A 17,096-nucleotide genomic window follows, 5' to 3' on the forward strand; every position below is an offset into this window, starting at 1 on the left:
AGAAAATTATATACATAATGTATTTTAATGCTCGGCCCGGTGTTGATACTGCTGTTTGTTTCTAAAATGAACTGTACATTAGAGCTGGGAAACCTTTTACACGTTTAAATACTGAAAATTATTCATTGTGTTCAGGTCTGAGATTCTCCCTTAGCATAATAAAGGAGACATGGAAATCATTTTAGTTTAGTCAGCAATGAAATTATTTTTATTGACTGAATGAGTATTCAGTATGTAATTAATGGATTTTGTTTTTCATTTTTCTTGTAGCTGTAATTCCAGCAGCTATAAAAGAGGCTCAGCAGCAGATTAGCACCAAGAACATAAACACATTTTCTGCATCACAAACTGAAAGTAGCCAAATTTCAGCAGTGCTTCTTTCATGCGTTAGTAAGGTGTGGCTCAACAGTTTGTATGTATAAAATATTAGACAGAGAGAGCAGAGCCACCATCATGACACTGGAAAACTCTTGACTTTAAGCTCAACACAGCTTGCTGTCCCCCCATAGTTACCCTTAGGGCTTCTTGGCTCACACATAGACCTGTGTGGTGGAGATGACCATGTTGGGGATATGCGTTTTTATTAACATCACAGCCAGTAGAAAAAAGCTGTCTGAATTGGCTCATTTAAAGCAGTCTGCGTGAAGCCTGAGCTGCTGGCTCATAGGGATTATTTGGATATATACTGACCTCATTACTGGAAACTTTGATCTTCTTTAATATTACGTATGATAGGAAATGAAGAAAAAGCATTTGAAAAGGAAGCAGTTAGAAATAAAATAAGATAAGAGAGCTAAACATGAAATGAACCCTCCTACCCACCAGGTTCCAGATGTGCTGCAGAGAGACAAACCTCTCGCGTTAATATCAGGCGTCACAGGTCTGAACAAAGAGGGGGAAAAAAGCAAATGGTGTGTAAATATTCAGTGGACCGTCTTTATTACAGATTCACCTTTTAAAGATCATGTGCTCTGCAACACTGTCTCGCGAGGCCGTAAAACCTCCAAAGCTAATCAGGCATTTAGAGCCTCATTATAATTTTTTAAAGACAAATCAGCTGTATGATTTTAAATGGTCTGAGTGCTCCAGTTATGAATGCTCAGGATAACTGCAGTCATTATTTAAACAAATGTTAGATTACAGTAAACCTGTAGTGATGATAAAATTGCATTTAAGAGGAGCGGGAAGAGATGACAAGAAACATAAAAGCAGCATTTCATCAAAGAAAACATGGTCAGATTGGATATTTGGTTTTCAGTAGCGTGTGTGCTCCTGTTGGCCTTTTGTGTGCGTTTTATGCCAACCCCTAAAGTTTATAAGTTTGATGCATAAGTGTGATTAGAGCGATTTAAGTAGACAAGAGAATGAAAACTAATAAAGGCCCTCATGTCTTTATGCTTTGCTGCATAGTGCAAAGGTACGCGAGGATTGTGTGTACCTAATAAGTCCCTAAATTTGTTTTGTTTAGCACTTTAGTACAGTGATGCAATAAAAGTCAAGCAAGGTACAAAAAAAATCATTAGCACATAATTTACTGAGTAGAGCATATAATGTCAGATGCCTTAATGAAGTCTTTATTATGTATTAGGGATTTAGCTACACGGGGGAAACACAGTGACGGATCACTGGATGGAAGTAGCTAGGGGATAGTAGTATCCCAAAATAACCCCGTTAAGCTTTAAAGTCTTACTACAGATTGTGTGATTGAGCTGCTTGTCCCTTTGCTTTCTACATCCTGTTAATCTTCATTCGAGCACGATGAAGCAAACTAGAGCATGCCTTATTAAAATCCCTGGCACAGATGAGAGGAAGAGACCCTGAACTGACAGGAAGTTATGTAAGGTTAATCTTTTGTTTTCCAGTGAAATGCATTTTTATGATCCTGTTTTGATGTGCAGGCACAATGATTTGTATGCTTTGTGACTTCAGACAGAAGTCACAAAGCAAGAGAAATATTTTTCATTTTTGTTGGAAGTTTATTAAAAAAAAGTAACAAGTGTCACATGTTGTTCTCTGTGCCATAAACCTGACGAAGGACACATAAACACAAAGTTTATATATAAAAATACACTCACTGGACACACCTCCTTATATCTTTAGAAGTGCCTTAATTCTTCCTTGTGTAGATTTAGCTGGAAATGTTTCTCTGTGGTTTGGTTGTGGATGGATTGATGTCTGGTGACTGTGCAGGCCATTTGAAGACAGTGAGCTCATTGTTATGCTTAAGAAACCAGTTTGAGATGGTTTGAGCTTTGTATCCTGCTGGGGGAAGCCATCAGAAGATGGGTATGCTGTGGTCATAAAGAGATGGATATGGTCAGCAGCAATACTTGGGCAGGCTGCTGCATATAAATGATGCTTAATTGGTAGTAATGGGTGGCCTAGAGTGTTCCAAAAAATATATCCCCCATATCATTACATCATCACCACCAGCCTGAACTATATACTATAATGCTGTTCTACTATATAATAGAAGCCAGGATGGATCCGTGCGTTCATGTTGCTTAAATTCTGGCCCTAACATCGCAATGTTACAGCAGAAATTGAGACTCATCAGACCAGTGGATGTTTTTCCCAATTTGCTTTTGTCCAGTTTTGGACCAGAGTGTTCAGAGGTGATCTTCTGCATACCTTGGTTGTAATGAGTGCTTAATTGAGTTATTCTTGCCTTCATCACCTCGAAGGAGTCTAGCCATTCTCCTCTGACCTCTCACATCGATGAGTCATTTTCACCCAGAGAACTCACTTTTCACTTTTACAGATCATTCTCTGTAAACCCCAGTGACAGTTGTGAGGGAAAATCCCAGTAGATGAGCAGTTTCTTAAGTGCACCACGTTGGCGCCTGCCTCCTAACTTATGGGTCTATTATTGCAGTCCTCTCTTTTCAATTACTGTCATCTCAGGTTTTGTTTATTTTTAAGAAAACTATAGTTTTATCCTTGTGAAGGAGAATGAGTGAGGCGAGTGAAGTTTCACATGTACACAAAGCATTTCAGACTGGAAATAACAAGTGAAACGCATTGTTAAGTTAAGATATGGCGATGGAGGTTATTTCAGTCCTTTAATCACACATTTAGCTGCATGTCGTTAGATTGTGGGTGAAAACGGAAGACAAGAGAGTACTTGTCCCGGCATGCGTTTGACCAGTGGAAGGGTAAATCAGGACATGCTGCTGGTGGCACTGTGGGAGGAACTGGAGTGCTCACAGTATGCTGACATTATGAAACTTTTGGCACGGTGACACAGGCAGTGTTGCCCAGTGTCGGTCCACCGGTTTGTTTCGGAACGAAAATCTCAGCAAAGACTCTGATGGTCCCCCGGCTTAACCTGTACTGTCAGCATGAGGTTGACATTTCTGGTTTTGAGTGAAACGTCTCAGTAAGCCGGACAGACTGTTATTAGATCAAGTTTAGATGTTTTCAGCGGCTTTTTGTCCAGTCCCGCCAAAAGGTCAGATTTGTCATTTGGCTAATGCTAACGATCTTTTCATTTGCCTCAGGTTTGTCCTATTATTACTTGTCGTCCTCAGCCTCATCTGACACTGACTTAGATGAGGAAGTTTGTCCTTAATGAGGAGGCTGTCTTTTAGTTTTGATCAATGTAACCACTCTTTGATGGGATGCACCGGTACATTGGTTTACAATTACAGTGATGTTTTCTGTTAAACTCATGTGTTCCTTAGTTGTATTTTTATGGCATGTTAGACAACTTTAGCTTGTTTCCTTTAGCTAATTCTGCATGTCTCACGGCCTTTAGATGCCTATAAAGGAACGCTGGGATTCGATATTCGGTCTTCTGGAATGCTGATGGCATTTTCCAAAAGATAGACTGGTGAATAGATGGTGCTTTCTGTTATCCCAAACATAACCTACTTCTGCGGTCTCACCAAAAGAGGCAAACAGCATTAAGTACAGTTCCTGTAAGTGACACGTGAAGCTGCAAACCAGACTTTCATGAATGTCACACCACTTGCCAACTTCCCTGTTGCAATAAACATATTTTATACCAGTTTGTTATTGTTCAACCTCACAGCCACAGTTTGTGTGGGGCTTTAGAAATTGGCAGAATGAAAGGCTAAGTGCTGCCATCATATTATATTTTTCTTTTTCAGGCATTCAGTAATTTGAAGGCCAGGAAAGGAAAATATTCAAAGGAGGTTCCAATAAAAACTGAAATTAACAATTTTCAGTTTGGTGATTTAAAAAAGCAAAATGAAAAAATGAAAAAAAGATTTTTGCTTTTGTTTCCTCCTAAAACAACATTTTGAGGTTGTTGAAAGCATATTCTACTCTGAGAACCTTTGAGACACTCAAATATTCTGCTGCTTCTCTTTTAAATGTATAAAGTGGAGCTGAATTAGGTCATTATTTAGTTGCTATTTCTTATAAGCAAAATGCTGAAAAAGACTTGGTGTAAAAACTTGATGATTCTGTCAGAGTAATTATACTTTGCATTTTTTCATTATTTCTCTTTTCTCATCTGATCTCTGGCTCTTTGTTAGATTGGTTTTCTACTTATGTATCTAATAGGACCGTCTCTGTTAGGATGAACTCTAACATCGCTTCCTTAACCTGTGGAGTTCCACAAGGTTCAGTTCTGGGTCCCTTATTATTTTTCTATCTATGTTGTTTCTTCATCTGCCATCATTCATCCTTTTCTGACATTTCTATGCCATTGACATTAAGCTGCATATGTATTTTAAACCTCACCAGCTGAACAGGCTGTCAACCCTGGACCACTGTTTAACCCAGATTAATGGCCGTCTAGCCATTACCTTCTTCTAAACATCAACTGAGAACACAATTATAGCTCCTCCTGAACCTTTTGCTTCTTTAGGTTCAGAGTTTGGGATGTCTGATTATAGTCTGGGCTTTGATTCACCTGTAAAATGTATTTCTTGTTCCTGTTACCTTTTATTTAAAGAAGATTTCTAAATTACGATATATGGTCTCCTTTGCTGAACTGGAGGAAATTGTTGATGCTTGTGTGTTATCGTGCTTAGGTTGCTGTAAAGCCCTTTTATAGATAAATCATCTGTTTTATGCCTCTAAGCCAGGGGTGCCCAATCCCGGTCCTCGAGAGCTACCGTCCTGCAGCTTTTAGATGCATCCCTACTCCAACACAGCTGAATCAAATGGTTTGATCTCTACAGCATGCCATCATGTTTGGCAAAGGCCTGATAACAAGCCATTCATTTGATTCAGGTGTGTGGGAAGAAGGATGCATCTAAAAGCTGCAGGACGGTAGCTCTCGAGGACCGGGATTGGGCACCCCTGCTCTAAGCAATAAAAAAGTTGTTTTTTTTTTGGTTTTTTTTTTGTGTCCCGTTTGGATCTTTAGCCATCAGAATTGTTGTCTTAAGGCCAAGAAAGATGCCAAGCGGATTTATTTTACCAAGTGGATCATCATGGCCTTGCCATATTGGTCCATTTGATTAAAAGTTATTTTTAACAAAATGTTGCTATTAAAATATTCTAGTTGGCGAGCTCACATTAATTTTTACACGGGTCCCAGTAAATAGCCAGGCTTCAAATTATTTATCCCAGCTTCACACTAATCACACTGAGGCTCACAATCTTCGATGACAGGCTCTGAATTTGTTAGTTGTTCCTTGGAAGATGAAAAGACTTCTGGGACAGAGCCCTTCAGTCTGTTGAGACTTTTATTGATTAGAACTTTTGAAACTACCTGTTTACTTTATTATTAAACATTGTTTTTATTATTGGGGAGCACGGTGGTGCAGGGGTTAGCACTGTTGGCTCAGTGGAGTTTGACTCCACCAACTGGTTAGAGCCTTTCTGTGTGGTGTGTGCATGTTGTTCCCGTGTTTGCGTGGGTTACTTTAATCATGTTTGTTTTCAGTTTAGTTTCAGGTTTAGGTTTCGTTGTCTGAAAATGGTAAATTAGTTTCAGTTCGTTTTTTTTCTTTACAGTATGTTGGATAGGTCTCTCGGGCAAGATTACAAATTCCCTCTGAGTGATGACATGTTCCAGGCTAGTTTTATGAGGCTAGGACAAGAATTAATATCTTAACATTAACAGATTAGGTTGTTTCATGGAGGCAGGCTCAGCCTAATTTGATCAGGACCTTGAATTGACCACAATAATCTACATCTAATTTAACATAATATTAGAAGATGCACAGCAATAAACTGACATCTTTAAACTTAGAAGCAAAAAAATACTTTATTTGTAGATTTTTGCAGGTGTAATGTCTCACATAGTAAGCAATTGTAAGTTACCACTATATAACGTTCTTTGGCATGTTCATTGCCACTTTAGTATGAATTTCACATTTTTTTTTTTGCATGCAAACAGTAAATCCTGAGCACTGGGGGAAAACAATCTATTTCCTTCTCTGTTGTTGCAGCTACACATCGCAGCAGCAAATGGCTACGCGCAGGCTGCAGAGCTGCTGCTGGAGGGGGGGGCTCGTGTGGACCTCAGAGATTCAGATGGATGGCAGCCTCTTCATGCTGCAGCGTGCTGGGGTCAGGTAAGGAAAACACAACAGGAAAGAGATAAGAGCCTCAGGCGCTCAGGCGCACACAAAGGTTTCTGGAACCATTAATACAAATTGCTTCCACTGTTGTTGTTGTTGCTGCTTTAGATGCATGTGGCAGAGCTGCTGGTGTCTCACGGAGCCAGTCTCAATGCCAAGACCTTCCTGGAGGAGACTCCAATTGGTATGTTTACAGTATACTGTAGCACTCACTTGTCCGGTGCACCTGGTAATGAGTTCAGGGGAAAAAAAGTATCGTCTCAGCAGGGTCTCATTTCCAAGTGTTCACTTTTATGTTAAGCATTACTAACAGTGTCCCTTTTACCCATGTTGCTTTAAGATCTGTGTGAGGACGAGGAGTTCAGAGCCATCCTGCTGGACCTGAAACACAAACACGACATTATCATGAAGTCACAGCTCAAGCACAAGACCTCGCTGTGCAGGCGAACGTCCAGTGCAGGCAGTCGTGGGTATGTGCTGACATCTGTTGGTGGTAGCATGGCTACTACAGGCTTTGTTATTTGGAGAAATTAGAAAACAGACAAAACATCTGTTCTGTATACTTACAGCTGTATTTACATTTAATAGGAGAATGGTGGATAGAAGCCTCCGCTGATATAATGACATAATGTCTGACATAATGAAGCTGTCAGTTTAGCGTGTGTATAAGTTCTTCTGCTCTTTAACTTTCATGTGTAAAAGTACCATATATGGTAAGCTGTTATTTTTCTAGCTGCTTTTTCTTACTGGGAATTCCACTTGTGTTCACAGAAAAGTGGTGCGGCGAGCCAGTTTGTCGGACAGACACAACCTGTGTCGTAAAGAGTACGAGACCGAGGCCATCGTGTGGAGGAAAGAAAAGGAAGACGAGGACGAGAAAGAAAAGGAGTCTGATCAGGAGAATAGCCAAGTAGTTAGTGTGAGACTATTTTTAAGGATTACATAAATAGCTCTATGCAGTTCTAACTTTGGTTTTTTGGGTGGGTGGGGGGTGGCTTGGTGGAATTTACCGCCCCCTCACACACACGCTGTCAGATGATAATGTGTGTGAGAGATATTTTTAAGCACAGGTAGAAAGATGATTCTTCCCACTCAGAAGCTGAAATGTCACATTTGGATGAATCAGACAGAGGACTTCCTCCAGCACCCAGGAGAAATTGCACAAAAGGAAACCCACAACAGAAAAAAACTGAAATACTGTCTTCCATTATCAGTAGACTCTGTTGCCGCCGCCGCTGCTTATTGTAACCTCAACTTTTTACACACATTATCTGCAGATTATCAGATGACATTCAGAGAAATGTTGCTCTGGCACAAAATAACTCTGAACAGTTGGGAGATTTTCTCTATAATGAAGGAAATAAATTGGCTTTACATCTGATTTCATTTGAACTTTGTAAGCCTCGGCAGCAGATCAAAGTTTGCTGATCTGCCCTGCACAGTCAGGCCTTTGTGTATTTAATGAGCTAAAAGAAAATGTCTTACAGAGGATTAAAGTAATCCTTATTGATGTCTTGCAGGTCAAGCCTGTTGTCGCTGTGGAGCTGCCCGACAAGTCCAACCTACCCACCATCCTCAAAGAAGGCAACAGCAAGCAGAATGGCCTAATCTCCACGACAACATCCATGCCACCTCAGCCTCCCTCCAATGGCAGCACACCGACGTCCAGTAAGGGTGGGGTTGTCACCACCCAGCCGTCCCAGGAGGAAGCCTGGCCAAAAGAGCGCCCTCAGACTCTGTCAGAGCTGAAAAAGCAGCGAGCTGCTGCCAAGCTCTTGAACCACCCCTTGTTCAACGGTCACCTTGGTAACGGCTCCACAGACTCCTTCACTGATGCCAAAACCACCACTGAGGATCCTCGCATGCCGCTGGTCTCCTCCAATGGCAACGCCGTATATTATACCCCAGCCAGCGGCGACCCACCCCTGCTCAAATTCAAGCAGCCTATGGAGGAGGAGCAGCCGAAGGTGCGGACCTGCTGCTGCGTGTCATAGTTGGTGCGCGGTCATGTGACTGTTACCAGAACAGGAAGTGTTTGCACTGAGAGGAGGGAAGCAAGGAAGGCTGTGTAGAAGGGAGGAGAAGAAAGAAGGAAAGTCTTTGAACATCCTTCACCACTCCCGGTTCAAAAATGTCTTCAAGACAGGCGGCCCGATTAAAGTATGAAAACATTTCCTTTCACCTCCCAGTCTCGTAACTCCTTTAAAGTGCAGCTGAGAAGTGGAGGAAATTCCTTTCATACATGGAGTCTCTTTACACAACAAATGTAAAGACAAGAAGTGGTCCCGCTCTCCCTGTTAAAAATCAAAGAGGATGGGGAGTGTTTTTTGACAGAAATTTAGAATTAGGAGAGAAGATCGCAAGGTACTGAATCCTCTACTTTCACACATGGAAGAAACTTTGTCTGTTACCCCACAAACAGATTGGTATTATTTCATTAGAACAGCATTTCTTCCAGGATAAACTAATCTTGTTATCAAACCACATTCTTGTCATGTTCAAACAAGCAGGACAGTCATCCTGGAAGGGTGCTGATATCTTGTAATACACCGTGTTGTTGTAGTACAACACATGAGAAAATGCAAAACATGGCAAAAGGAGATCTGTGACATCTCTTTCCGTGTTGACATGCTGCCTGGAAAAGTAAGGGAAAGGAATGCCATAAAACAGTGTTAAAATACTCATGAAGTGTACTTCTACAGTGAGAGATAACCGGAAAGAGTAAAAGTACTGCACTAGTGTTTGAAACGGTCACTATATTCCGTCAACTATGCGTCACCTCACCGTCCTCTCACGTGGAACCTAAACTGACAGGTCGTGCTTTGTTTTATGCATTATTCACTTTGTGCTCACTCGTATAGATAATTTAAGCAAACATGGTTGAAAATTACTGTACATGTTTTATTTATGAAATGTAAATTGTAAAAAAAACAACAAAACAAAGAAAAAACATGGTTTCTAAAGTCGAGTGTATTTATTATTTGGATGGCGTGTGGAGAGTGTGTGTGAGTTAGTGGGGGGGAGGCGAATCTCCCCAGCTGAGCACCTTCTGACATGGAAGAACGGTTCAAATGAAATGAGGGTTACTGTCTGCGTTATGTACGTGTAATTAAAAAAAAAGAAAAACAGCCATCATACTGGATGGATTCATGAATATGTCACTACAAATAACAGTGTTATTTGTTTATGTTTCGTTTTTGTTTTTTTCCTGGTGGCCATTGTGTGGCTTTACTTCCCCTGAGTCACTGTATTTGTCTTCTAAACTGAAACTGTATGTTATGTAATGATTACTGTAAATGAAAAATGAGTTTTCAGAAGAATCTTTGGTATGTAGCGAGCCCAGGCTGTTATATCAGGTAATGTGTCATGCCCCCCCCCAAAGGAAAAAAAAAACCCAGTACTACATGTAGTGGTTTGTCTGCTGAATTAAATGAATATTTCATCATTTTAGAAACAGTTGATGAGAGGAGCTAGAGCCAGCAGTCAGCATATTAACACCCAGACTCTGATTTTTGCTATCAGACGTTGTTGTAGTCTGAGAAATATTGAGCAGTTTGCACCTCAGCAAGCAAAGGGTCTGAGAGCAAAGCAGGAATGCACTAACGGGAATGCAGTGGCAAAACAATGAGCTATTGTTTGAAGACTTTTAAATCTCTGCAGGATTGTCAGATTGTAAATGACAGACTTCCGTAATAGGAAATCTAGACTCTGATATGTTGTCTGGATCTTTACTAGCTACACTGTCTTCAAAAACTGGTCATTGCCACACCATTAGATGATAGCTGGTGCGCTCACAGTGACACTTGTCTTAGTTTAAAACAAGCACATGCAGAACCGCTAACCACAGTGTGTCGTGAGCAGGCTTACCTAAATGCAATAAAGCCATTAACACTGCAGGCGTCCTTTTCCTGCCTTGACATGGCAGGAAAAAAGTGAAAAACATTAGTGAGACTTTGTTTTCTTCTCAGAGCAAGATGTTTCTCTTTGTTTCGAGTCTTCATGGTAAGTTAAGCCAAGTAGTTTCTATTTGTGGAGACTAAGAAGGAGTTTAGTACCAACCTTGTCATCAAACCTGCAGAAGCCAGTCAGACTACACCCGGGAATTCGAAACTATTCCTTAAATGTAACAGCTCCTTTAAATGTGTTTGTGCCAAAGAGTCTTCCATGAGTTGAAAATAATTTAGTTTGGCGGGAAGCTTTCTGATGGCCGACTTCTTTGAAAATGTGATTACCTGTAATGCCACGCCATCACCCTTCTTCCTCACCACATCAACTGTACAGCGTTCGAGTATTTGTACAGACAGGTTTGTAAATATGTTTGTATCAGTACTCCCCCTGTTATGTTCCCATGTTTTTGCATTTACATGTCTGTGTTGTTACTGTTGATGAACATATAGGAAACTACAGTTAACCATATGGGTGAATAGTGTTAGCAGACTTTTGGTTGTACAAAGGGGGGGGGGGACTGTGCGATTAAGTAGACCCTCAAGTAGTCCCAGGAGTCCAAAATGTCTGCAGAGTCGAGTGCATACCCAGATATGGCTGAGTGTTAAGACACCAGTGTCTGTGGTGCATTTAAAGCTGAAAGACTGAACTTTTGTGCATGATTTTTCTGCAATGGTCAGTTTGTTTTTCACCTCAACTTGAGGAAGTAGAAATGAAGTCAAACAGTTTGCCATTTCCCTTATTTTAGGTACAGCGATGTCATCTTGTTATGAGGCAGCTTACTTCTGGTAGCTGCAAACAAGTTGATTTAAAAAAAAAGTTCAACCCTGTTTCCTTATTAATTAAATTCAATCCAACTGAACAGGAATTTGTTCAAGAAAAGTACCGACTGCTCAGTATGACGCAGAAAGGGACAGTAGCCTGTTTCAAAAGTTACTTGTGATCACATACACAGATCCAGGCTTGTGTTTAAGGATCAAATTATGAAGACAAAACTACTGATTTTGTAATTACTGGAATATATTGATGGTTACATTAACATATTTTGAATAAAATGTATATTTTGAGAACTTTACATGGTGAATCTGAATCTGTTTAGCTCTTATACTGTTACAGTTTGAGTTCAGATTTCCTGCAGGCTGTGGACATGAGAAGAAACATTTTTCGTTTTCTGTTTTTAATCACTGTAATCACAACCATTGAAAATGGGTAAATAGGTTTTGGATAGATGTCAAAAAAGCTATAATAAATAGTTCATATAGAGATGTATAATGTACAGTTGAACTGGTCACTAAACACCAAAACCTCCATTATTTTCTTTAAAATCTGGTTCCTACAGTTGGCTCTGGATGTCTGCTGTATTTTGACGTCTGCAGCGACTTTCTGTTCTGAGACCAGCAGAGACTGTGCCGTCCTTCATCTCACAGCTGTCAGGGTCTTGGCCTGAGTTCTGCTCCCTCCTTCAAAGATTTTCTTTCCTTTGTTTTTGCACTTCCTCTCATTCACTGGCTTTAGGTTCACCAGTTTATTTAGAACAGCAGTTGTTACCTAGCCTAGATTCTTCCTGTTATGAGTACTCCAACCGGCCACTTTATTATGTACACATTGCCATTATAGCACATATGTAATCAGCTACTCATACAGTAATGACTTTAGGCATGTAGACATGGTCAAGATGACCTTCTGAAGTTTAAACCAAGCATCAGAATGGGGAAGTACACAAGTCACTATGAAAGTGACTTGGTTTTTGTTGCCAGAGAGGCTGATCTGACTAATTTCAGAAACTGCTGATCTACTAGGATGTTCCCACGCAACCATCTCTAGGCTTTTCAGTGAAGGATATGAAAAAGAAAAAATATCCAGTAAGCAAGAGGTTTCTGGGTGAAAATGCTGTGTTGATGTCAAAGGTCAGAGGGGAATGCAACAGTGATTTAAATTCAGATGGATCCATCCTGCCTTGTATCAGCAGCTCAGGCTGCTGATGGTGGTGTGATGCGTCTGGTCCCCCTAGTATCGAATGAGCATTTTTAAAATGCCACAGTCTGAATATTATTGTTGACCGTGTCCATCCCTTTATGACCATAGCACATCCATCATCTGCTGATGACTGCATCCAGCAAGATGGAACGGCATGTCACAAAGCTCTCATCATCTCAAACTAGCTTCTTGAACACGATGCTGTCACCGGATCTCAATCCAGTAGAGCACTCTGAGATGTGATGGAACATGAGTCGCATCATTAATGTGCAGCCGACAAATCTGCAGCAGCTGTGTGAAGAGGGCCCAAGCAGGTACTAGCACAGTGTAACTAATAAAGTGGCTGGTGAGTGTGTAAACTATTACATTAACATATATACATGCTCCTAAACTAGGCAAATTATGTAGTGTTTGTACTAATAGTTTGTTTTTCACTCCATGAGCCGCTGAGAAGGCCAATCAGTGCAAACATTTAAGTCATCTTACAGTCCTTTAAGTGTGCTAAGCAAATGTTTGCAGAAATCATTCTTTGATTTGGGCACAGTCACTATGTCTAAGGCATATAAACAGAGGCGAGGACAATGGTGCTGGAAAACGCATGATTTGGACAACATTGGCCTCCTCTGTGTTGCCTGGCTTTGCTATTGTGCCCTGGCTGTACTAACTGGAGGCCAGCTGGCTGTGGTCCAGGTCCTTCAGTCCTCTTCACTGTGGAGGGCAAAGTGGATCGGTTCCAGAAAGAGCATACAGACACATACTGACCACTCGGCTGGCCACATAAATGGAGGATGCTGATAAAAAGCACTGGGAACCAAGCAGGAATGTGGTCCATAAAGCAAGAAAATGAACCAGTGGCAGGAGCTGAATAGTCCATGGGATCAATGAAGAGGTTTTTGCACTAAAAGGAGAAAAAGTATGCAAAGGAAGGGTGGATGACAGCTTTAAAATGGGCCTCCACTGGGAGGACGCCATAGCTACTGAGCGTCCAGCCAAGACTGATAGAAGAGCTGCACAAAAAGAATGGATGGACGGAGAGACGGCTTACTGGGTCAGAACCTCTTCTTATTCCCAGGGTCCATTGGACCTAACAGGGCTTCAGTGGGTTATCTGACCTGAATTTAAAATGTCTAAGTCAATAAGTGGATGCCATTCTGTCTCAGCAATGTTGATAGATAACAGGCCGATCGAAGGCAGCAACTCATTTTCAAGCATGATGCAGCATTTCAGTACTGAAGTATCACTTTAATGATCATATAAAGCGGTTCTGAGTGATGAAACTGGGCTCTACATAAGACCTTATTGATTACTTAGATGCTTGACCACATGTGAAATGGACTGCCTTGAAATGATCAAGTGATATTCAAGGACTCCAGATGACTTTTCTTCTGGCACACCAAGGATGCTGGCATGTGCTGACATGCGAACCTTTGGATGAGCTGCCATGAAATCTTACACTTTCATTTTACTCTGAGGGCATCTGACTGTAATGAAATCTCCGTTTGTTTGTTTTGACAGCAAATTCCTCCTCCGCGATCAGAGTTCACCAAACTAAACAAGCTTGGCACACAGTTACATCTTAGGCCCTGAAGTTATTGAATACCATCAGGTTGTCTTTATTCACTTAAAACATTATGAAAGCAACAAACCACAAATTATACTGTAGCTGTACTGCATTAGTTTTTATTATTTCTCTGGTGCTTTGGCTTATAAGAATAAAACTGAATGTGAAAGAATTTTAATGCCAATATTTAGGATAATTTACCTGAAATTTCAGAGTGGGATCCCTCCTCGATACATGCCCCTTCCAGTTCTTTCCTATATATAACCCCCCGCCCAACTACAAGCTGTTTGTCCTCGTTGTCATGCCCCACCTTCCCTCCCTTTTGCAATTCATTCACTTCTCATTAGTAGATGGGGATCTGCCCGGTCTGGGAGCTGCCATGTCTGAGGCCTTCCACAAACCGCAGCCTCAATTCACGCTCCAGCCGTCTGCCATTATCTACTAGAAACACTATCAAACCTAAACGAGGATGCGGTCCCAGCTATTGAATTAGCATTTAGCTCAATCTTCATGTCAACACACACAAATTCACCAAGTCCGTGAATGAATAAATCCCTGAATATCACTTTGTGTCGCTCAAAACTTTCCTTTTCTTGCATAGGCAACAAAGAGAATAAACAGTGGGTTTGAGATTGACTTTTGGCTTATGCAACCGCTGTTTTGCTCTTTACACAGACTTTGCATGCATGCTAATCTGACTACTTCATAAAGCACACACTACAAATGGAAACCAGAAAGTTTCAGGTACCAAATTTTTATCCCCTGCCTACAGATACTGCAGTTTCGCATGCAGATATCTATTTATGCTGATTATGCTGAAAACCTTTGAAGCCTCTTTATTTTGGCGTGAGGTGTCATTAACGGATTTAATAAAGAATCAAACAAGCAGAATGAATAATGGCATTTTACCAATAAAATCCTATCAATATTGATTCCATGTCACGAAACACACCAACAGCAGAGAAGGCATCATATAATTTAAACATTAACTTGAGGAAATGCTGCAGTGTCCAAAACCTCACGCTTTGTTTCAATAAACCTGACTTACTGGTTTCCAAAGTCTTTCGACGTGCAGCAACATTTCCTTCCTTTAACTGAAAGTGTCTGCCAACAGAGAGCCAATGACCCAGTGCTGGACAGGCGTTGGTGGATATGTCCAACCTTTGATGTTGGATTCAGTCTCAGTCCTGTTGCCCAGAATTTAAAGAACATGCAACACGTTCATCTGCAGTTAAATAAACGACTCAAAGTCAAAATAATTTGAAACAGTGGAAAGCACTCTATGTAATGATGAGTAAAGGTACGTGTTTGCTGCGGCTTCAGTTGGCTCGGTCATGAAAGCAGTCAGATCCATCTGCAGATAAGTGATTATGAAATAGCAGAGAGTATTTGGTAACATACAGATAGTATAAAAGCAGAAGCCACACCAACCTAGAAGCTATGACTAAACCACAGCTCTTTTTTTACTCATTGGAAAAGGGAACACTGGTCTACTAAAAAAGCAAAACAGTGACTATATGCAACAATCAAAGTAACTAGAAAAATTTGCATTTCCTGCGAAAATGCAGTGTGGATGCCTTAACGCTGAAGATGTCTGTTGAAAAAAGCTGAAAAAATTGAAAAAAAAATGCTGCCCTGAGCAGGATTTGAACCTGGCCCTTCTGGTCTCAAGGCAGCTACTCATCTCACTGAGCCAAACTCATTCTCACGAAGAAGAGGTGGAGAGACTGACAATTCTGCTGAAATGAGCAGAAGCTGCTGAGAATTGTGCTGATAAGAGGTGAAAAGGCTAAAAATTTTGCAGAAAAGGGGTGAATCAGCAGAATTTCTGCTGAAAAGAGTTTTTTTTTCTGAAAACAGCTGAGATTTGTGCTGATAAGAGGTGAAAAGGCTGAAAATTTTGCTGAAAAGAGTTGAATGAGCAGAATTTCTGCAGAAAAGATGGAAAGCAGAACATTGCGCTGAAAAGAGGTGAATGAGCAGAATTTCTGCTGAAAAGAGTTTAAAAAGTTTAACTGTTATTTGAAAGAAATGTTGCCATAAGCAGGATTTGAACCCGGGCCTCCCAGTCTGAGAACGGATGCTCATCTTTCGGCATCCACACAAATATACATCCTACAAATACTTCAGTGTTGTTTATCCTGTGCAAGCAGCATGCAAGTACAGCACAAAGCGTGCTTTGTATTGGAATCGAGGTCACACTTGTAACATTGTGACCTTAAACGAGATGAATAACCTAGAAAGTTGAACAAACCACTGACTTTCAGAGTAGGAAAACCACCAAATTAAAAAGCAGCTAAATTTATTTAAAAGTGAAAGTCAGGTGCAACTTTCACTTTTCAGGTTACTCCAAATAGTAAACCTGTACACATACATACATATTATATATATATGTATACTTATATATGGATTACCCTTATGCTTTATATTCTGGATTAATCCGCCATGAACAGTTTACCCCAAAACTAAGTTATCCTTCTTAGGTTTTTTGAGATATTTAAGGCCATTTTATCCAAGATAATGTATTCAGCCAAATAAATCTTCCACTTCCTTCTTCCAATTAGAATGAAGAATTTCAAATTCGCCACTTGTACCACAAACAGTAGATAGTAGGTAAATACCAGTGTTCAAAGGTTCTGTTAAATTTAGGCTTAAACAACATTTATCAGGTTTCAGGTTGTGTAGACCATGTTCTGTTTAATGTGTGATGCACATCATTTAAAGCTAATGTTTTTAATTAGCTACACAGTTACACCTTGCACTTAATTAGTATAAATATTTAGTTTCCAACTAATCTGTATGTAAGGACCAGTTAGAGCTTAATGAACGACCATTTAAAATGTGCTCATGCATTAAACTTGAATGTCTTCTGACCTAAAACTACAAAGCAAATTTTTCACGTCAACTTGAGCTCCGTGGATGTAAAAATACATAAATTCATGTATTAATAGAAGTTCAGGGCAGTTTTTTTCCATTTAACTAGAGGAAACTTGAGTTAACGCTGTCTGTGGGAGGCAAACATTCAGCACTGTCTTATTTATTCGTAGGTGCTAAAAGGATATAGGACCAAAAACACAACCGTGACTTCAATTTTAAACTTAATTGCCATT

General features: G+C 40.4%; 1 protein-coding gene across 4 annotated transcripts in view; it reads left to right on the forward strand.

Annotated features, from left to right (window-relative positions):
- ppp1r16b (protein phosphatase 1, regulatory subunit 16B) overlaps positions 1-11,513 on the forward strand; it is a 94,076-nt gene extending 82,563 nt beyond the window's left edge. For 3 of the 4 annotated variants that reach the window (XM_085275136.1, XM_085275138.1, XM_085275137.1), the window contains exons 7-11: positions 6,372-6,497; positions 6,612-6,687; positions 6,844-6,973; positions 7,275-7,422; positions 8,024-11,513. In XM_085275136.1, coding sequence (XP_085131262.1) covers positions 6,372-6,497; positions 6,612-6,687; positions 6,844-6,973; positions 7,275-7,422; positions 8,024-8,497 — 954 coding nt within the window. In that variant the 3' untranslated portion in view covers positions 8,498-11,513. The remainder of the gene's footprint in view (positions 1-6,371; positions 6,498-6,611; positions 6,688-6,843; positions 6,974-7,274; positions 7,423-8,023) is intronic. The other variant, XM_085275139.1, reaches the window with a different exon arrangement.
- The last annotated feature ends 5,583 nt before the right edge of the window (positions 11,514-17,096 follow it).

This window comes from Mchenga conophoros, linkage group LG5 (assembly GCF_057382185.1).
Source record: "Mchenga conophoros isolate Kocher_MC1m ecotype Shallow Benthic linkage group LG5, M_conophoros_male_GT1.1, whole genome shotgun sequence".
Lineage (NCBI taxonomy): Eukaryota > Metazoa > Chordata > Actinopteri > Cichliformes > Cichlidae > Mchenga > Mchenga conophoros.